General features: G+C 37.4%; 1 protein-coding gene across 3 annotated transcripts in view; it reads left to right on the top strand.

Annotated features, from left to right (window-relative positions):
- Window positions 1-22891, top strand: part of CACNA2D1 (calcium voltage-gated channel auxiliary subunit alpha2delta 1) — a 452272-nt gene that overhangs the window by 40026 nt on the left and 389355 nt on the right. For all 3 annotated transcript variants that reach the window (XM_066318753.1, XM_066318754.1, XM_066318752.1), the window contains exon 2: window positions 10868-10949. In XM_066318753.1, the coding sequence (XP_066174850.1) occupies window positions 10868-10949 (82 nt within the window). The remainder of the gene's footprint in view (window positions 1-10867; window positions 10950-22891) is intronic.

The following is a 22891-nucleotide window of genomic DNA, read 5'->3' as shown; positions in this document are numbered from 1 at the left end:
AGACCTTTCCTTAATAGCCTGTCTTTTTAATGTGCATTAATGTGCACTGACAAGCACTGTGGCCTCCTGACCTTCAAGCATTTACCCCCGCCTGGGAAAGGAGAGCGAAGCTGCTTTGAGAAGGAATTGTTTTAGAGCTGAATTACATTTAGTGTCATTCTTGTTCAGCTTTACTGTGAAGTGACCCTTATAGCCCTTTAGCCCCGTGTGCACAGTTGGAAACCATTTCTGTGCCTGAGCTTTCTGAATCAAACACTTGCAGTCTCTTCAAACAGCCTTTCAAAAATGAAACCCAAACATCATGAACATGAACTCTTATTTTTCTAAGGTTTGTATAAGTAATCCATGAGCCATCTGTAAGAGTTCTTTAAAAGAAAAAGAAAGCCAAGGCTTTCATGTCACTCAAATAATGACATTAAACACTATCCTTCAAATCTCCAGTTTCTTCAGATTTAAGAAAAGCATGATACATCACAAATGGAGGATTACAGCAGAAATATAGGACCTACGCAGTTGTTTATGACTGAACTGGTCTGCAACACTTAACACCAGCCATTTCTAAAAGTTAATTTTCTAAAGAGGAAGATTGCAATATGGTTTTGGTTGTTGCTGGTTCTTTACAGGGTAATTGAATTGAAATTTTCTGGTAGTTTTTTTTCAGTATGCTAACACTTCTGATGCACAGCTGCTCTAGCACCCTGGAGAAACACCCAAGGGTTTAATTCATCTGAGGTTCTCCTGCACCAACCTGTGCAGGCATTGTCCTGATCCTGTGATCAGGAGTCCTGACCTCCTGATTTCAAGACAGCAAACTGCAGTGTGTGTGAGGGGAGCACACTGACAACCTCTTGAGGAGGAAAATAATGCATTGCTTATTCCTCATATGCTATTATCCTTTTCACACAACCATTAATATGCATCTGCATCCCAGGAACAGCGACGTGCCAGCTGCGCCTTTAGCAAAAACTCCGTGTAATTCAGCGTGACTTTGTGGAATGGAAAGAATTTAAAGACAGCGTGGCTATGCTAATTTTGATGTTAATTTCTGTAGGAACTTAATATTCTGTGCCATTCTTTTGCCTGTGCAATAATCTCTGCTTTGCATCTTCTGTTGTGATATTTTAATTTTTTTTTTTGATGGCAGCACTGAATGCAGATTGTGTGTATCTTTCAGAATATGGAGTCAATTTAGGTCTTTAAAAAAAAAGTTTCTTCATTACCCTAAATGCTATTACTACACATGCCATAGCAGTGGCACATTAGAGTGGTGACAGCTTTGCACATTGGAAGCCAGGCTTTGAAAGAAAGAATATATTTGCAAAGGAAATAGCTGATTAATTTGGACATGCAGCTTTCAAGTAATATCATTTGGAGTGCACTGTACAACAATAATTTTTTAAATTTAATAATTTAAAAGAATATAATAAATTGGACGAAGAGTAGCTTTACATTGATGGTGTATATTTGGAGTCAGGCGGGTTTTTTTCTTCAACTACATAGGTTTATCATAAGGTGACATTCTGATATCTGAAAATAGATCTTTTATTTATGAAGCCTTGACATTATTAAACAATGGGGATCAGCACCACAGAAAAATGCATTTGAAAGGAGGTTATAAAATTTGAAGCTTGGTAGCAAACAACTCATAGTTGTGTAAAAAAAAAAACCCTACACTTTTTTATCAATCTTTGTTCTTTTTTTTTAGTGCTTAAATGATCATAGAATATTCTCAGTATGAATTTTATATTAAATAGCTGTTATAAATAATGTACCTTTTTAGTAATTTTAATGATTTCATACAAACGTATAAGGAAAATTCTCCATATACAAACATGGCCTATTTTTCAGAGCACATAAACACCTTTAAGCATTTCTCAGTGTTTACTTTTAGCTTTTACATTTAGGCAAGTGGCAAACTCAGAAAAGATTGACTTGCTGTCCAGGCCCTGAGTGCAGTTTCCCAATTCTGCTGTGTCTTTCAATCCTGTGATTAGTGTGATTTGCATAGGGGGAAGTAATTGCCTGCTCCTGTACCTCGCTGCAGCAAAGCACAGACTGGGTACTTCAGGGTTTTGCTGGTGCCAGTGTCAGTCCTGGATATTGGACTTCTGCTGCTACAGCCAAAACCGACATGAGATAATCAGATAAAAATAGAGGAATGAGTAACTCAGCTCCCTGATGATGCTGTCATTGCCTTAGTTGCACTTGCCTAAGATATTCTGAGAATATGATTCTGAGAAGCAAAGTATCTTAATACTATTTTTTCCCCACTAAAACTCCCCAAAAAACATAAACAAAAACAACCCAAAACCAAACAAACTTGACTTTTAATGAGGGTTATGATTTATACCTCAATTCCCTGAAAGTCTGTGAGAAACACTGATTGAAGACTGCATCCATGTGTTGCATCAAGGGCAGCTTTGCTGTTCAGTTCCTCAGAAGTGTGGGTGATGACATAATGAGGTGAACACAGGGTCATTTCTCTCAAAGCTTTTCTTGGCTTTCCTGTAAGTATCACTTAAACCCAAAACAACAGATCTAACTAAATGCAGTGCTTGAAGGAGATAAATGTATGTGTCTTATTGGGGTGGCCTATACTATCCAGTATGAAGAACAGACAAGTCCAGTCCATATTTGCAGATTCTGCATGAAATATGCATGAAAACAAGATACTGAAGCTGTTAGGGCATAAATTGTGTGGCTTAGATGAAATACTCACTCAGTTGAATTGGTGCACATATGTGATTATGAATAAGAATCTGTCTTTTCCTTTAATCTCTTCTTTACTGGTATCCAGTATATTATATTTTAATAGCCTTATTTTTTTCTGGTGTTAAAATGTAATGCTTATTAGTGTGGGGAAGAAGTAATTTCAATATAAATTATGGTTTAAGTATGAGTGTGATATGTTAAGCACAACTGATAAAGTAATTGTTTGCCTGAAATGTCGTAGCAAAATTGTGCTGTTAAGCACTTTGTAAAATTCCATTACAACTGAGATTTATTTTTCAATCATTTTTTAAGACATGCTTTTTTATTCTCCAAAGTCATTATGCTATTAGCAGATTTTCCATATAATACAGAACCATCAAAAATAGCAGCATTTACATCTTAATTTGCATAAGGACTAGCTTCTAATCCAGGTTCCATTGTTAAAGTACTGGAATAACTGCACTGATGTATGTGAGATTCAATTTCAGTCTCCTTACCACATTGCATGCATAATTTTAGTGGCATATCTGTGTTTTTACTGGAGAAATTTAACTGAGACTAGATTTCATTAAAGAGTGTCCAGTTGCATTAGATACTCTTATAATCCAGTTATCAGAGATGAAACAAAGAGATGATGAGAGGCATATTAACTGCCCTTTTAAGGGATCTCTGGTGGGTGCAAATACATCCAGGATCTCCAGCAGTGCCTGCTCCTCCATGAGATCTATATCCTTGGCCATATGTTAGACCACTGCAATTTAAAATTGAATGATTGCTTTTAATCTGGTACAGATTAGAAACAAATTAGGGAGTCTTGATTCTGAATTTATATTTCTCAGTCACAAAAATGGTAGCTAGAAAGTTTGATTGCTTTTTCAATGGTAAGCAGTAAATGTACTACACATATATCTTGTTGTAAATGCCTTTAATGAAACATATCTGAGCTGCACTGGCAGTTATTTGAGCTGAAAATTTGTTATGTCTTCTCTCTTGAACTGTTTTAGCAGTATAATCTTTGATAATTAAAGCATAATCATTTTTAAGGAGTCCTTTTTATAGTTTATTACAATTTTGCAGCTAACTGTGTCGGGCTTGCATTACAGATTGAGCTTAAATTATTAAATGATATTTTGTGCAACTGTAATTTCCATGAGAGGATATTTTTCATGTTATTTGCTAGGAAGCTTTAGACTGTAAAAGAACACTTTTGGCAAAGTAAAGGGAAATATTTGTGAAGCAGAAACTATAATTATGAACATGAGTAGTTAAACACCTCTTAGGCACTTGGCTCATACTGAACATGGCTGTAAAATAATAGGACAATGCTCTTGACAGTGGACACCATGTTGAAGGACTTACTTGATCACTTCTGCTTAACATCTGGATGCTCTGAAGAATCTGCTACCAACCTGTTAAAATGTAAAGCAAAGTTTTACATGAAGATGAAGAGTTAAAAAATATGAGGACAGTTATTTCAGTGAGAGTGAGCAGCAGTCAGTGGATCCAGCCCCTTGGTCAGAGGGAGGTCTTCCCAGATCCATCTCTGTAGCCTTGTGAAGGAGGTATGTAGGCAAGGTTTTGTTGGAAGGTGAGAGCAAAACAGCTTTTCAGGCTGCGCTCCAAAAGAGAAGTTGGGGGGAAGGAGTTAGTTTGGCCTAGAAGTCCTGGATGAGAATGGACAATGATTTTTGCTTCTTTGGGCAATGGGGCAAAGGCTAACCAGCTCAGGGTGCCATCCACAGTTGACAATTTCCATCTTGGAACCTGGCATTGGGACTCGGTATTCTTCTCAAAGCAATTTTTTCTCAAAGAGTAGTATATAGAAAAGGGTACGTGACAGATCTGCCCTTCACATGCCATGGACAATTGACTTGCCACTGACTTTCTCATGGAACTCTGTGGTGGAACTTAAATATCCTGCGCTGCTGGCCCAGTCAAAGGGCCATTCCTTCTCCTTCTGTTTGTATCAGTGCTGCATCTCTGGGTTTCTTGTTCCCAATTTATCTGTGGTACAAGGGGAGTCCTTGAAAGAATAGCAGTCATTGGTGAATGCTCCTGAAGCGCGTTCTGTGAGGACTGTGATGGAGATGAACTATGTTCATATGGAGGAGTGTTTGGGGGGGGGAAAATGTTATACCTTCTGTGACTGGATGGCCTAACCACATAAATTAAAAACTTAAAACCCCCAAGTCTGAACATTAGGATGTCTGCTTCTAAGAACCAAATGTATCCTGAAGAGATTTCCATCTACATTGACATTTTCTGTCTACAGAATGACAGAAATGACAGAGAAATTGTGTCTTGCTTCCCAAATGTTTCCATTTGAGAAAAGTAAAATAACTATTCCAAGCAAGGGTTTTACACTTTGAAAACAGGAAAGAACAAAAGGGGCCATCTGGCCTTGACCATTAGGGCGATCTTATCTCTGGAAGGTCCTCGCGGACTACATGGCCAGCAGCTTGTCTTATTTGGGAAGATAAGATGGTCAAAGAGGGCAAGGAAAAAAAAGTGTTAATTTTTCTCGTTGCTAGCACAGGAAATATCTTTGCTTGTGGAGCAGAAGATGCAGAAGATTTTGTGCATCCATTTTTGTGCACAGAGATCACATATCTTCTATATTTTCCTCACTCGGTACCACCAAATGTCATGAATTAATCTTTGTATGGCTTTTATTACACAAACATTCTTCCAAACAGTTATACAAAATTGTTATATTACAATTATACAAACTGTAATATAACGATTACATACAAAATGTAATTTTGTATGTAATTATACAAAATTGTGTTAAACAAAATTGTGTGATCAGTTTTTAACAGATAGCACTTGATATATATTACTGTATTGTTATTGTATTGAAATAAAAGGGGGGGTCTTCAACACTTGCACCACAAACCTCTTTGCACTTAAATTTCTGAATCCTTACCTTTATTTCAAACTATTATTTACTATGTGCAGTACTTATACTTTATAGTTATAAGTATCTTCAAATAGCACATTAGCAAATTTTCAGACAACAGAAGAAGGATTATTGGAGCACTGTAAATCACCCTGAGTTGTTTCAGAACCATAGAATGAGGTGAACCTGTCTTTGGATGATGAAATTGAGTCCTCTTTGTGGACTCTAACTAGACAAACACTATAGTAAAATCTGGAAAATTCAAAAAACTTTAGATGGACTATTTTGCCTTCATGTGTTTTTATGTCACATCTAAATTATGTAACCCTCTTCTGTTAATTTTCTGGCTATTGAGACAGATTGGACATTTGAAAGGCTGATGTGATAACAATAGGATTTAAGTGATCTTTGCATCAGTTTCTTCATATATAACCCCTTTCATTCTGTTTTAGAATCAATAGAATTTTCGTACATTATGAAAATTTCTTCAGCATTTCACAAAAGTTGCTTTTCTATTTCTCCTTCAAAAATCTGATTGCCTGTAAATCTATTTGTCCCCACACCTGAAAGATGAGTGCTGTCAGCTTAGATCATGAAAAAAAAAAGTGGTATTTAAAAATCACTAGTTATCCAGTGAGAGGTGTAAATGCAGCAACATGGGTAATTACTGGGTAGAAGGTTAGTAATTCTATTGTAAACTTCCATTCACGTGCCTTCTATAAATTACTGAATGAATTTCTATTTGCCCTTTGGTGTTGTCTAAGAGTGGCAAAGAATGGTTGTGAAGCCTGCTGCTTTGTAGCCTTTCTCCCCTCCTTCACTAACAGCAAAAACATCTAACATCTTCTAAAAAAACATCTAAGCCTGGAAGTGAAGGTTTTTTATGAGCAAGAAAATTAAGCAGGGTTAGCCTGAAAAAACATAGCAAGATTTACTCTCTCAGTTTCCGAAACTGATCTCATTTATCTTCATTTTCCAAACACCACTTTTCAATTGAATCAGGAACAGTGTGTTATGTATTTTTTTCCCTTTCTGATAATCAGAGAAATATTGACCTATTTTGAAAACACTTCTTTCCTCTCACTACTGACAGCTTTCATTACTTCAATTGCTGCTATTTTTATATACAGCAACTATAAAGAAACTTGAGGTGAATGTAATCTTAACTGTGGAGAACTGGATGTGGATCACCAACCCACCAAGTGACTTTGATTGCCAGAGTTAAGGTCTATCCTTGCCACTTAAGATTATAATGCATTATCCAAGCAGAAGTCAGCTAATGGACCTTAAATTAGTGTGAGTGGTCTACAAAGATATGGCATATCATTACATGAATCTACTTTCCTTGAAGTCAGCAGAAAAATACTGCATCAGTTTCAGCAGGGGAAAAAAAGGTTATAGGCAGGTTACTCTGCATCAAGACATCTTGGTTTCTTTTACCCTAGTAATTGAGCAGTGCTCTGTTCTGCAAGTACAGAAATAATATAAAAATAGGTTTTCATGAAATTAAAAGAAAGATGTTTTTTAGTCTAGCACCTGCTATATTTAGTTTTGTCTGGAGTGTGACTAGGGGTGTACCTGTGAAAATCCTTTGACTTTAGCGAATGCAACTGTCCTGCTTTAAAAAAAATGAGAAAAAATACAATAAGAAAAGAAGGAAACAAAATCTCTTGTGCTGTCAAAATAGCTGTTTCACTAGGTTGACTAATCACGTAATGTGGATGGATGGCTCTTTAGTGTTTTGGCTATTTTATCATCAGTCTGATCGCAGCCCAGGTGACAGGAGCAGGGTTGCCCCTTCGAATCCCTCAGTAAATGACCCGTGTCTGTCTATCTTTAATCAGACAGCTCCCTCCATCATTCAGATCACTTGGAAGTTGCTGTGGGAAGACATGTGCACACTCCTTTTGTCTTGTCACTGCTTCATACAGGGACAACCTGTGTGTGGGAGAAGGGGGTTACAGTCAATTGTCTTGCAGAATATAATCACCTTTCAATAGGACATCCATTGCAATGTTTGTACCAAACTAATAACAATAGGAGCAAGCCAGCCTTTTGTACAGGCTTTCTGTTGGTGCCCTTTGCAGAAAAAAAAAATGACTGCTGCTTCTTTAAGTCATGGGAGCTCCCATTTGCTGTGACAGCTTTCCAATTGTTAAATAAACTCTGACCACGAGCAGCTGTCAGACAAATATTGCACTGCAGGCTTCAGTTAAAAGGAGCACCAGACAAGCATTTCAGTGCCTAAAGGCCCTTATTTATTTTTTTAAAGACACACTTAAAAAACAAAATAAAACAAAATAACAACAACAACAACAACAACAAAACCCCAGACCAAAACCAAACCAAACCGAAACAAAAAAAACCAACAAAAAACCCAAACAAACAAACAAACAAAAAAAAAACCCAAAAAAACCCAAACAACCAAAAAAACCCCAAAATGACAATGAAGTAATGTGAGTCCTTAACTGAAAAAAAAAAAAAAAAAAAAAAAAAAGCTTTCTTTTATATACCCTATGAAATTTTCTTGTGAAAGTTATAGAATGTGAGTATGTCAATTTCTGAGAAGAAGTCTATATGGAGCAGGAAATGTCTTAAATGTACTTAAATGTCTGGCAGCAAGGTAGGAAGTTGAGATGCAGAAACTCTTATGTTAAACTTTATAAATGCTACTAATCACATTCAAATTCTTGTGGGAAAGCAAAAGGAATTATACTGAGCTTGGTCAAAGCCATTGAATGTAAATTTATCACCTGTGCATTTGACAGTAATGTAGCTCAACACTTCTGATGTTATTGCGCTTTGCCATCTGCAACTTGAGCTGGTTCAAGATGTCCTTGCTCATTGCAGGGGGGATTGGACTGGATGACATTTAAAGGTCCCTTCCAACCCAAACCATTCTATGAGTCCATAATTCTGTGATGATGTCGCTTCCTGATGTACAGGAAAGTAAAAAAAGGGACAGTTTACACTACAGAAGGTCTAACTGGCTAACTCCAATATGCAAGAAAGTCATCTTAGAGGTGAGTGAGTATATTGGAGAAGCCTTATTATTAACTTTATAGTTACAGTTGTGGAGGGAGATTGCCATTAAGTCAGGGAGAAGGTGTATTTCCTCCTGTTCTTGTTTACAGACTGATACTCTGCCCTTACCTGACTAAAAGTCAAGCCGGAGAACTTGGACTAGGAATTAAAGTTGTCCAGAGCTCCACTAGAATATAGGTTCAGCTCACAGGGGTGAGGAGAGAGTGAGTCAGCTTTGGACATGCTTTTTCCCACTGACATTGAAGCAGAAGCTCAAAGACAAATTAAAACCAAACCAAAAATAAAATCTAGTCATAGCGACTAATTTCAAAAGGTGAGATGTGGGCTAATTGTGTGCAGGCAGGAATTCTAGACAATAGATATGAAGTATTTATTGAAAAATTAATATTTTTACATGTAAGGGCAAAATATGATTCATATTTTGTTTATGAGTAATAGTAAGTAATGACTGGTTTTAAGGGTAGCTTCATCCAAAATTTAAAATTTAAGTAACTAACTAGCTAAGTAACTAGTTACCTAATATATGTTTTCACCATTCCAGTTTTGTTCAAACACAGAGAGGAATATATCCAGTAAAAATATTAAGCGGTAGGAAATGGAAAAAGTCAATTTAAAAAGCAATCCTCTCTGATTTTTCTATCGATACCTGTTAAAAATAACACCCACAATTTTTATAACTGAAATGGATCATAAAAATCTCAGGGTGTTCAATTATTTATTTTATGCGATTGAAAACACTTCTGGGTAATGGGTTTCACTTTTTCACCTTTCATATGCGTCATTCTTTTACACAGGAAAACAGAACTATTCAAAAATGGAAAATGATAGCATCTTCATGTTTGTGCTTATATTTGTGCTTTTGTGTCAATACACTTTGCACAGATACAAATGATGGTCTTAAAGACATGATAAACATAATGCACCATGGTTTTAAACAAACTGATTTCTAAACAGAGCTAAATATTTACAATATAGGGCTTTGTGGAGACTTTAACCAGGAAATTAATTTATTTTATTTCAGTTCTTGGAAAGCAAAGTATAGAAGGGAAGGTTTGGGCACTATACTAACAATGGAATCAATTGCTATAGTCAATGCAAATGTGATTTACATGTGTGAAGGCAGCATGAGGGAGGGTCCTTTAATAAAAATAGTCAACTTGCAACCATAATAGAAATGGTACTCTTGGAAGATAATGGTTGTGGATTAGTAGCAAGTGTGTTCATTAAAGCCATGGAAGGGATTAAAATCAGGCTTCCATCTTCTTGACTTCCCAATTTTCCATTTTGAAGCAAAACTGGCATCTTCCTTTCTCCTGCCTTTATTAACGAATTAATCTCAGGCATAATCCTTAGGGTATGAGATTAAGGCTGGGAAATGGCTAAGATAAATATGTTTTTCTGTTCTAGGTTTCAGAGCAGACAACTGGCATAATGGCAGGGATAATGTGAGAGATGGAGTTGCACATGAAACTTTCTGGCTAGGGAAGGAAGACAGCCTTCTTCTGAACTTGGATCCTACTGGAATAAGCTTTCACTATAGCTCCTTCCCTGCTACAGAATGTGACATGGCACAGCAACTGTGTTGGATCCAGTGCTTTTCCAGAGAGTCAGGTTTACTGGGCACAGGGAGCAGAGCAGGCACAGCAGCAGATCACTTGTTCCCTGGTGACAGCAGCCAGGAGCAAACGTGCCTTTCCAAAACAGCTCGTGGCCACTGCTGCCTGTCCTTCTGTTGCTTCCTTGAAGAGAGGCCACAGGCCAGAAAATCTGGTGTGGTTTTTAAACCTCCTTCCAGCTGCTGTTTTTCTCTGCCTGCATTGTCTGTTGGAAGAAGGACCTTGGGGCACTCAGGAGAGGCGTTTCTGGGAGTGAGCTGCAGGGCAGGCAGGTTGTCCTGGCAGGTAATGTGCCAGCTCTGTTGTGGGAATCTTTGCTGCAGCTTGGCTACAGAGATATCATGTCACTCTTGGGTTTACTGATGGCATAGCTTGGTGGCCACCACAGACAACTGTATGAACAGATTCAGGTCAGCAAGGCTGGGTAGAAGAAAAACCTTTTTTCTTAACCTTTTTTTCTTTTCATAAAAGACAAGTCTTTCATGTTTTGTATTCAACTTCACCCCTTTTATTTTTTCCCTTTTCTGTGCTATGTGCTTGTATGCCATTTCCACTTGCCAGTGATCTGATCTATTTTCTCTTTTGTTTTCTGCAGGATAAAAGCATGGGTGGATAAGATGCAAGAAGACCTCGTGATGCTCGCACGAACCGCAAGCGGAGTGGACAAGCTTGCTGATGTAAGAAGAGGTGTCCTAGACTGCTGTAACTAGAAAGTGACGTGGAGGGCTTGCATCTTCTAGGCTTTACAATCATTTCATCCCAACATACAAAATGATTTTGTAGGATTAAACTCTGCAGTGCTTACTGAGAGGGAGATGGAGAACAGACATTCATCGGTTCACTCTCAGTGTTGCAGCACTGACAGTATTTAATCAGCTTTGCAGTATCAGACATGAAGCTTGCCATTGTGGCAGCACTTCCACCTGAAGCAAGCACTTTTTTGTTCTCTGTTTGTCAAATACGGTATCCAGGAAACAACCATTCACAGTGGTGGAGAATTCTGCTCTCTATTGACAAGGGAACCTGTCTTTCTGACACATATTTCCTGAAATGAGGCAGCTTTTGGTTATCCAAAACATACATGAGAATGAAAACTACCTTTATTCAGCTGTTCAAATTTAACACCAAGTTTGTTTTAGAGAATTTACATTACTCTCATTATTTTTTGTGTTATTATTCTGTTCATAGATGGTGACAACACGTGCCATTGCACAAAAATGAAGGCACAATTAAGAACATGTCAGAATTACACTGAGATGTATATACATGTCAGTATACATGCCAGTATATTTATATATATAAAATACACAATTTTGTGTGTATACACCACAATCCAGTATACAGCCATATGAGCGTACATTTCCCTCTCCCTATCCATGCACAAGTGCTATGGCTTGCTCTTTAAATTGGTGGATGTCTCATTTGAGGTGAGGGGGATTTTGCTGCTGCATCAGGAAACTGAGTTATTTATTGTTTGCCAGCAAAAGCTGCTGGTGCTGGGGAACAGAACAAGAAGCCTTGAGATTTGATTTTCAGAAAATGATCCCAAACAGTCCATGAAATGGATAGTAGAGGTTTTGAAGCTGTTAAGAAACGCACAGAGAAAAATCCTGTGTGAAGTTGTCAGATCTAGCATTGTATATTAATGTATGTCTTTGACCTTAAGGAACTTTTGCGCAGAAATTCACTTCTTTGTCCCAGAATGTCCCAGAAGGACATTTTGTCTTTACTGACTATAAGAGGAGGTTAGATGATTAGCTCAGATGTCCATTAGCTCAGATGAGATCACCACTGTCTTATAAAAGGAAGGGCTGTGTCACTGCATGCATGATGAACATAAATGAAGATTGCAGGGTTTATTTTAGTTCTGGCCTTTCCTAGTATTTGACTGCATCATATTGCAATACAATTTATGGCAGATGCTTTAGATGCACATTTTAATCTTTAAAAACCCTAAACAAGCTGAAAGCAAAATCTTGAAATCCTGATACAAATCATCAGATTCATACAAGCATGGGTTTCCAATGCAGTAGTGTCTAGCACTTCAGCTTCTTGAGGAAATGTAAGGTTTGGAAGCATGGAACACTAATTGGAGTTCTTGTAAATGGATTTCACACATATCTGCAGACAGAGAACAAGACGACTTGCATCAGTCTCCAGGTTCTGGTGGGGAGTTTCTGCTATGAGTTCTTTTTTGCTCATCTAATTTAGGTGTGATGTGGTCTATTTTGCACTTGCTTGTGTCTCTTTTTTCCCTAGCATCTTACCACTGATTCACTATTCAGCTTTCTGTTCCTCTTCTTCAGTGTTGCTTGGCTGTCTTTCATTTCTCCTCAGCCTATGCTATGTTTCTCTCTCAGTTCCTGCCTTTGCTGCTTGGCCAGTCTGCCTTTTATTTTACACTAGTTTCTTGTCTCTGTTTTAGGATCTCTCTCCTCACCTTCTTCCAGATCAGCAGCTCTCTGAACTTACCATTTTTCTTAGCATTTCTAAAACATTCTGTCCGCGTGTGTGTGGCCAGCCTGTCACAAAATCCTCATTTCTTCTCTTCCGCAGCAATTTCTTTTCCACAGGTATTTCTCTTCCCCTTTCTCACATTTTCCTCCATCACTAGTTCTTTGTCCCAGACCTGTAGTTTTCTCCTGTATGATTTTTCTATTTCTTCTTCCCTTGAAGTCTCTTCTGTCCTTACTCTTTGCTTGCCATTTTCCAGTCTATTGTCTCCTGTTTCCATATCTCAGTCTCTTGCCCTTTGTCCTTCATTCGGTTTTCCTCTCCTCCTTCTCCCGCTGTGTAGACCTGAGAGACCACAGCAAGTCTGATGTTTAAGTGCAGAGGAGGTGGGACATTCTCTAGGAATGATGTTGTCTGAGTTGGAATACACCTGTGTTCTCAGCAATTTAGCTGATGAGATCTCTGCTGTGATCTGCAGGTCCTTTAAGACAATTTTTTTTTTAAGCACTAAAGACTATATCTTTAAGTACACAGCGCTGAGGTGTCAATCTACAGTGAATAGGCAATAGGAAAATTAGTTACACAGGATTTCTAACTGGAGCAAAACAATGAGTTAATGTCTCAACCATTTTGCTATGCCTTCCTGTGCAGGGACCACATAGTAAAATAGATAATGAAAAGCCAAGAGATTGATATTGTCATTCTTTTTTTTTTCCCTGAGTCTTATAATAAAAACTGTTGAGCAAGCCTAATAATCTGTAGTGCTATCAGCTTAGCCACAGTGACGTTCATGTAGATAAAAACAAAACCATGAGTGTGTTAATAGTATAACTTATTATGGATAAGTTTCTTCTGAAAAGCCAGAATTTACAATAGACTTCAAGCAAATAATGCTATCTCAGAGGATATTCAGAAGATGGTCGATATGTGTTGGTAATCCTAGGATTAAAAGCATGAAAGAGGGATGTTTCCGTGTAAAATACCCCACTATATCAAAGCCATGTTTTTGACCTGAGTGGCACGATGTCTTTTTCTAGACATGAGGTTTTAATTAGCTCTCTTGGCTGCAAGGGAAAATGCAAAGCCCTGCAAGGTGTAAGCCATGCAGTCTCCCACTCTCTTCTTGTTTACAGGCTATTGTCACTTCTCCATTACTGGATGACATGCTTTTTTCTTCTTTTTTCTTCTTCTTCTTCTTCTTTTTTTTTTTTTTTTTTTTTTCCTTCCTACCCACTGCCTTATTAAAATTTAGTTAGATCTCTTCTAAAATGAGCCACAATCTTGGAAAAAATAGAGACCACAAGACATGAAAAACAGTATGCTTCATGCCTGTCACTTTTATTCACAGAACTTGCCTTCAGTTGCTCAAGCTTTAAAAATGCTTACAGTCAGATTGAATTCTCAGCTTTTTTTTGTGTATGATTTATTTCTTCTTCCAACTCCAGAATTGTCTGGACCAAACCTGTAGTTTTCATGTAAACTTGAAAAATGAAATTATTTTCTGGGGTTTTCTGCCTCTTCTATCTCTAAAAGCAGAATGAATAATATAAAAAGAAGGAGCAGACTGCTCCTGCTATAAAACAGCAAACATGACTTTCTGTCAAAAGCTGTAATAATCAGATTGGTAGGAGAAATGGCTTCCCTTGTTCTAGGGAAAATTGATTTTTAATTTGGCCAAATGTGAGGTTAAAGCTCTTAGCAATAACATGTAACAGATTATAACCATTTCACAGTCTGGTCAGCCTTTCCCTGGATTGGGAAGAATTCCCACTGATTCAGCTGAAGTAACAATCTGTGTCTGCTTTGTGCAGTTAAGTCTTCTGTGAATATCTCTAAAGTGACCAAGATGGCGCTCAAAGTAGCACAATTAGTATGTTCTCACCTAGAGTGAATTAACATAAACCAGAGCTTTTTCAATTAGCTGCAGTGCTGATGGTGCTCCCATAACTTGCTGAAAGTATCTCGGGGTTCATCAGTGCTGTTTGTTCTTGGATGTGCCTTGGATGTCTGGGAGTCTTTGTGCTGCAGGGAATTACACCATACAATGTTCTCTTCTGGAGAGCTATAAAATGTATTTTTTATGACCATGAGGAGGAGGGATAGGAGTACTGCCTTAATTCTCAATTTTGATTTTAGACTGGAAGAGCTTTTGACTAGGAGGAATGTAAAACTCAGGGTGTAATATGTGCTTACAAAGGAATAAAAAAATGAAAATGTGCATGACCATTAATGTCAGGCAAGGTATGTGTTAAGTGGATAGCTGTCCTCTTGAGATTACTACCTTGGTAAAAGTCTAATTTATTTTTATTCTGCACTGTGGACATAGATAACCAGGGAATAATTTTTTTAAGGTGTTAGCATTCAACATATACTAATTTTCATGGAATTATATTTAAGGAGAAGTATCTCCTCAGAAAAGGACTCCCTTTTCTTTATTTATTGGCAGTTTTCTTGCAGTGATTTGGAATCACAATCTTGTCCTAGTGACTAACCACACTTTCTCTTGCTTTTTCATATATAATGTAGCCATTGGAAACCAGTGTAAATCTCACTAATCACAGCTTTTGAAAATACCTGTACAGCGAGGACACACAAGAATATATTAATAAATATTCCACATAGTGTTTAAAAAAAACCCAAAATATTTGGGAGTTAATTAGTCTATTAGTGATACTGCATCTGAAAATATGAATATGTTTGTGCTGATGCCCATTTCGTACCTCTTTTCTCTTGTTAGCAATGATGACAGCAATATAATGCCTGTAGTAAGAAAAACTGCAAAAGAAAGCTTGGATGCTATTAAAATGAGGAGTTTTACATTGAGGCTACTCTTATCCATAGCCTCAAGCAGACAAAGCAGCATAAGTGGAGTAGAAGAAACAAGGAGATGGAGGGGCAGTTGAGAGCTGTTCATGGTGATGCCCAGAGGAAGCACAGTGGGGTTGGGGTGTCCTGGTGTCCTGCACAGGTGCAGGAGCTGCTCTCGATGATCCTTGTGGGTCCCTTCCAAGTCAGCACATTCCCTGCTTCTGTGATACTCCCTGGAAACGGTCTCAAAATAGCCTTCCATAAATAGATTTAAAGCACATATTTAAATACTGCTTTTTTGGACATTACTATGAGTTTAGGTGAGATCTGGGAGAGCTCCCAACTTGGATGTAATGCCAGTGTAATATCCCCATTACAGTAATGCAATGATTGCTTCAACAAGGCAGGAAGTTGGGACTTAAGATGCCAAAATACTCAGCTGGTTGAAAACTGGCAAAACTCCACTGACTGCAGTGGATTACACTAATTTACATTTCTAAGAATCATGACTAACAGTATTTAATTTACAAGCCAGCAGGTAAAAAGTATTAAAAAAACCCCAACAGATTTTTACACAAAAAGCAGAGGCTATTGCTGCTGAAGTTGCCCAGCTGAAGAAGGTACTGTTTAGTCCTTCCTAAGGATATTTTTTCCCTTAGAAGAGCAAAGGGAATGTTTATAAGGAGGTGTTGTATCTACAACTTGAGACTACAAATTGAGGAATACAGGATACACAGGAAAATCTTGTCTAGTGTGCTTCTTCAACTGTCTCTCAACAAAGCACAACTCAGTATATTCTTTTTAGTTTTGTAAGTATTACATTAAAAAAACCAAACCAACAAACAAAAACAACAGCAACAAATAGTCATGTTATTGTCATTTCAGCTTAAGAAGGTTCGTGTAACTTCATCTTACCTGTGAACTCTCTGTGCGTTCAGGCATTGTGAAGCTGCTCTGGTGTGAATGATACGTGATTTCTACAGAGCAAATAGACTGTTGGGGAAAAAAAAAAAAGAAGAAGGAATAGACAGCAGCTTAATAGAATTTTAAAATCCATGTAGCAAAATAAATATTGAGGCTGATCTCACTAGCTTCATTTCTCAGTAGACATTTTGTCTTTGAAAACACAAAAATATGTACAAAGTTCAAAGTCACATTCTGGTCTAAAACTAGATACCTCAGCATAGAGGAAAAAAGTGTGAAGAACCTACTGAACTACAGAATTAAGTAAGAATGTGGTCCCATTTTCATGGAAGTATGCACAACTTCCATTTTTACATAGACTGTTCACAGCAAAGACTCATGACTAAGCTAATTGACAGCTCATTTAATCTAATAAACTACTACAAGTATGCTTCTGGACTCCAGCTCCTAAAATACCTCCAGGGACAGGAGAGAGAGAAAGAGGGAAACCCTGCAGTATCCAGAAAGGAAGGCCTTGGATTAGAGAATATGCCTCATAGCAATGCATGAGCTTGTCTGTTCCAAACTGATTGAAGAGAATCCTCTTTTACAGAAACACTGAGTTAAAAAATGTGGGTCTGTGTAAAGAGCTTTGATGTGACAAACACACTGGAGCTTCACTATGGCTGTTACAGCAAAAAAATGCCATTTGTGCAGCGTAACCTTTTCAGGCAACAGCATAATTGAATGAAGCAGCAGATAGAGAGGCAGTTCCAAGGACCTCTGCTCTCCAAATCTGCTTCCTTTTTGATACATCTCTGCAAAAACAATCCATGCATGATGTTCATAAGGCATGCTGTTATTACAGTTCCAGGAGCTGTAGAGTGAATCCATATAGGCTGACTTGGCCTTTGAATTATATTCCTACTGAGATAAAAATACTGTTTCTTCCTACAAAATAAAACAAAAGCTAGATAGGTACAGGTATATGATATGTGGTGATGAGTTTTATTCACAAGATGAGTCCACCAGTAGTTGTTAGAAAAATTTTATTTATTTTATCTTTTGAATGCTGTTTTCTAATAATTAGCTCTTCCTTAGTGAATGGCCCAGCCGAGATTGTGCAGGAGCACATTTCATCCCTTGCTCAGTGTGAGGTCTGTGTGCCTAATGCACAGATGGTGCCAGTCTGCTCAAGCACTCACATTGGCAGCAGCTTCCCGAGCCACGCTTTCAGCTTTCCAGGTCTTGGATCAGTCTCTGGAGTTTAACTGAGATGAGTGACTTGTAAGAGAGCCTGGTCTCTGATTTGAACTGCCCTGGAGCAGGGATGTTCAGGAAAGCTTTCTTCTGCCAGAAGAAATTATAACCCGGAGTAACTTTCTGTTGGATTCTACAGGTTTCAGCTAAATTAATTTTAGAAGCTTTTTCTAGAAGCCCTACAGACACACCACTGACTTAGACCTCGAGAGGCTGTCGTGTAGTGCTTGCCTTGTTCATTCATTATCTGTGTAGAGGTCTGTGCAAGGGGAGACTTGAACAGCCTAAAATTCACTGAAGACTTGTATCTGGATGATCTTCCCTATTGTCATAGGAACCTACAATTCCTGCTTAAGAAGGTGATTTGGCAGATAACTTAGCAGTAAACAAGTTCGGTATTACGTTTCCTCAGTGATTGGCATGCTATTTATGTGATTCTTTCTTCATAGTCATAAAGTAAATTGAATGCAAAGTCTTTATAAAAAATTCAAATTCTTTTTTGAAAATATTAAACAGATTAATGGAGCTGAAACTTCTTTTTATTTTTACCAGCTTATTTATTTATTTTTAACTGCTGTATGTATCAAGTTGGATTGTATTTATATATGCTCTAGCCAAAGGCAAAGAATTTTGTAGCTCATGCTATTCTCTGATGAGCTAGCAGATGGACCTAGGGGATATATGGACACATTCCAAAATATGCTACACTCACCCTAGACTCTTGTTAAGGTTGTAGTAATGGAGAGTTTTATGATTAAGAAAAGTATAAAGACAAAATTCAAGAAATGGAATTTTTTTAAATATAGTTGATTTTTAGAATAAAATCCCAAATGAATATATTTGGTGAACATTTCTGTGGAGGTCCTGGATGTAGATTTTGTAAGTTTGAATTTCATTGGAAAATGAAATTTTTGATTGAAATGTTGTGGTTTCTATAGGTTCTGAGGAGTTTGTCAGTATTTTGTACCTGGATTTCAAGATACTTCTGACATATAAAATAAAAATATATTGTGCACTCCATCCTTTTCCACCCCTGAAAATGGAAAATGAAACTGATACCACAACACTTGTAGACACAACTGGTGTAACTGTGAAGCTGTTTCCTGTATGTCTTGGGTGTACTCTCCAGTGCTCTAAGAAGGGAAGGCAAGTGTTTAAATTAGTTAAATTTGGGAAATAAAGAAAAATTTCTGTTCATTCAAATTGTGTCACTCAGTGAGGTTTACTATGACTGATCTCAAAAATCAGAAATGTATTATATTCTTTCATTTCTCCTTTTGTCTCTTTCTGTGTCCTCAATGAAACAAAATACTAAACAATTTCTTTTAAAACGTAAAGTAGAGAAGATAGATTTTTTTACCCATATAAAACAAAAGTACCTTTTTATATAATCTTGAAATCAAAATTTAAACAAGGTAACTATTTTGAAGTTGTTGAAGCACTTTTATCCTTACTGGGTCACCAGTTTTATATTTGCTGAAATTCCCTTGAGTTCAAGCCATAGTTATGGGTGATTCTGGTCATCTACAACTGAAGTTTTTCACTACACTGCAGTTTTGTAATGTTGTTTTTCTAAGGAAAAGAAGGAGAAAAAAAAGAAGGAAAAAAAGAGAGCAACTCTGTTTATTTTTTTTTTTAATTACCTCAGTAATGTTTAATAAAATAGATACCAGAAAATTTGGCTGAGTGAGAGTATATGAAGCCAGCCTCTGAAACACTTGTGTTCTTTCTAAGCATAAATAGGCCATTGCACACTATTCACACTTGTCTTTTCCCTCATTCCTAAGGAGAGGACACCAGTCTGCTGTCTCTGAGTGGGGTGTGGTGAAGGGAAGGGAGGTTAGGATTATTTTAGAATGGAATTAAGAAGGGGTTGGTACAGTGAAACACGATAATTTCAGATATTTCTTTAGGAGTCAGAGTACATTTACCAGAATTATAATAATGTATGAGATGAGGTAGCCTGGTTAGGGACCCCCAAAGTTATTAATAGTTTTTTTTTAATAATGTTTGTCCCATTTGAGGTGTACCACTATGTTGTGTGTGCAGCCAAAGCTGCAGGCATTAAAGGTAGAATTCTCCAAACTAAACCCTATTGAGTTTATACATTGCTGACCAATGTCGAGATGTCATGAAAATGAAATCACTTTTAAAAAGGCAAGCTGGGAAATACGAATACATATCTGCAAGTTTTCTTTGTAATCCAAATGGGAATTAAGAGGTTGTCAAAACACAGTGAGCCTCATTTACTGTTTGAAGATGCCACTTTCTCTCTACTCCCTTAGCAATAAACTGGCATTCTGAAGCATTCCTTCTTCCAGCAAACAAAAGCAGCTGTAAGTCACTAAGAATAGGTGGCTGCATTAACAAAGCTTGCTCAAGCTCAAGGGAAGAGATGGCCTAATATTACCATAGATTTAATTACTGTTGTATGATCTGGATAATCTTTGATCAAAGCACTGTTCTTGATTAATTTATAATGTTCTGTTGGCTTTAACAATAATAGATTCTGTCCTATTAGTACTTACAGTAAGATGGTTTTTGTAGAAGCTGAGAATAAAATTAAACATTTTCTTAAAAAAATCACACACTAAACCTAACAAAACTCCAAACATTAGAGCTAATAATTTTCCAAGTCTTGTGCTTAGTAAGATGCAAAAAAACCCTCATTTGAATTTCCTGAGATTTAAAATTACTTTTGGGGGGAGAGAGTGGTAGATGATAAATTGCATTAAGAACAGCTAAGGCAGGCCAGAATTTCCTATGAATAAGTGAGTTTGAGAAATTACATAAGTGCCCATCTCCAAATATACCAGAAGTGGAGAATAAATGTGAAACATTTTCTTCCTATTCTTATTCCATTACAAGAAAAATCCACTTGTACTCATGAATTGGGATTTTTGAGTTCTTACTCAGTCTCAGCTAAAAGCCTGAGTTAAAACTGCTGTGAAATCAATAAATTATGTAATCTTGTTATTTAATACTGTATTTTATCACTAGGAAGCAAAATAAAATACCTTAAAATAAATTTTTCTTAACAAAGAGGGATGTAAAATCTGCTTTTCATGTTTGTAAAGTAGCAGAAGCACAAAGCTGAACTCCTGTTTTATCAAGGTTTAAATACAGAGTGGCAATTACAAAAATTGCTTCTTAATTTGAAAGTCCTCTGGACTACTCTATTAATTATCAACAGTCAAAAAGGGCTGATGATTCCTACAAAGTGTGCCTGATTATATGCTTCCCTTTGAGTAGGCACCTGAGTGAGCCCATTGACTGTGGCACTGCTTATCCTCTCTCTGATGCTAACTGAGGCATAAGTGTTCCCAGCATCTTGCACAATTCACTCTGAATGTTTTACTGAAGAATGAACTTGCTCTGATAATTTTTTCCCCTAATGTGCACGTCATTGCTATGATAAGTCATGGTTTTCAGCACATCAGCTGCCCTGTCACTTGTCATCCCAGACCTTTAGAGCAGTCAGTGATCAGGCAAGTGATTCTGAAAAGCAACAGATACAGTAAACTATTGGGGTGGTTTTCTCCTTTGTGCTGTTGCCATGAATTTCAGGAATGAAGGCGTCTGTGAGTTGCTGGGGAGCAGATGTAATCTTATTTATACACTATATGGAGCAGAGAGTAAGACATAAAATACTCAGAGTGATTTCTTTGAACACACAGAATGCCTCTTAGAAACAAGCATTTTTCAATGTGTTTTACAATGAATTGCTTCTGATTCAAAGAAAAGACATGTCTTGTGAGAAAGAAAACTTGTCTGGCATGTATTAGAAATAGAAAGTATTAATATAACTTTGGAAATAGGATACACTAGTAAGAAATTAGAATTTTCTTATGCTGGTGTCAGGGTCTGCAAACATATGTGGGAAACCTGATGGTTGATTCTAAGGATCTCAGAGCGCAAAAGACACAGCAGGGGACAACTCAGTTTACTCAATGAAAAATGCACCTTTATTTAGTGCCACCAAAATGCCATAGTGGGGAGAGAAATAAAGAATAGTAAGAAAAGATAGAGAGGGGAAGGGGATTATAGCTACCAATGTGGAGGGACGAGTCCTCGAGGCTGAGATGCCCATAGACACGATCTTCTCCAGTGGGGTGATCACAAAAGTGAGCAGGGGTCTCCAGGGTTTTATAGGTTGGTCAAGGTGGGAACCAAAGCAGGGGGCACAGAGCCAGAGTGAGAACCACCCCTGTTGAGGTTGGGTGCTCAGGGACCAGCTGCACACCGTACGTGTCCGTACTTTGGTATGGACAGACCAGTTTGGGCAAGTAGCCTTGGCTCAGTCCACTGTAACCAGTTCCATTGTTCTTGCACTCCCTTCTCATGGAGATGCATACCAGTCCTCTGGGACTTGGCAAACATTCCACCTCAGCCAGACCAAGGCTCCTTTCAGAGTCTGGAGTCTCAGTCCTCAGTCATTGGAGACAGTCGTGAGGCATATCACTTCCTTGGACAGACCCTGACAGCTGGGCAGATCATATTGTTTCTGGCTACTAAAAATTCAGTTAAAGGAGAATATCTGCAGTAATAACAAGTTAGTAATAATACTACACTATACTATACTATACTATACTATACTATACTATACTATACTATACTCTACTCGTATACTATAAACATATAATATAAACATATGTTATGGTGTAATGTAAAGTAATATAAAATTAGAAAGTGGCTATTTCTTTTTTCTGACCTTTCATGCTCCCATGATGTCTTTTCCTGCTCCCAAGATGTCTGTCACATGACCTTTCCTCTGCTTTCCTCTCAGAAATGAGATCATGACATAACTTCATGGCATTGATAGAAACAAAAACTAAAATTACTAAATATATATATCTGTGTGTTATTAGTTGGTATTTTGTTAACTAAACAAAATTATTAAAACAGAAACTTTGATTCTTTAAACCATTAAATATCAGTAATAAAATGTTATTTATTTATTTATTTATTTATTTATTAATTATTTTAACCTTAACGAAAATTTCAGTAAGAAATTAACTTTTTCTTCATCTGGGGACTGGGCTGAAATGGAGCTGATGGCCCAGGGTACAGGCAGTGGTTCCTGGTGAGGCAGGTCTTGATCACTGAGGCCTGGTAATGCCAAAAAGTGATACAAATTGGAAGAGTTTGGAAGGACCGGGTGGAACTGGCAATGGGGGGCCCTTCCAAAAATGAG

This window comes from Sylvia atricapilla, chromosome 5 (genome assembly GCF_009819655.1).
Source record: "Sylvia atricapilla isolate bSylAtr1 chromosome 5, bSylAtr1.pri, whole genome shotgun sequence".
Classification (NCBI taxonomy): Eukaryota; Metazoa; Chordata; class Aves; order Passeriformes; family Sylviidae; genus Sylvia; species Sylvia atricapilla.
The sequence above is the reverse complement of the archived record's forward strand: the minus strand, read 5'-3'. Positions and strand labels throughout refer to the sequence as shown.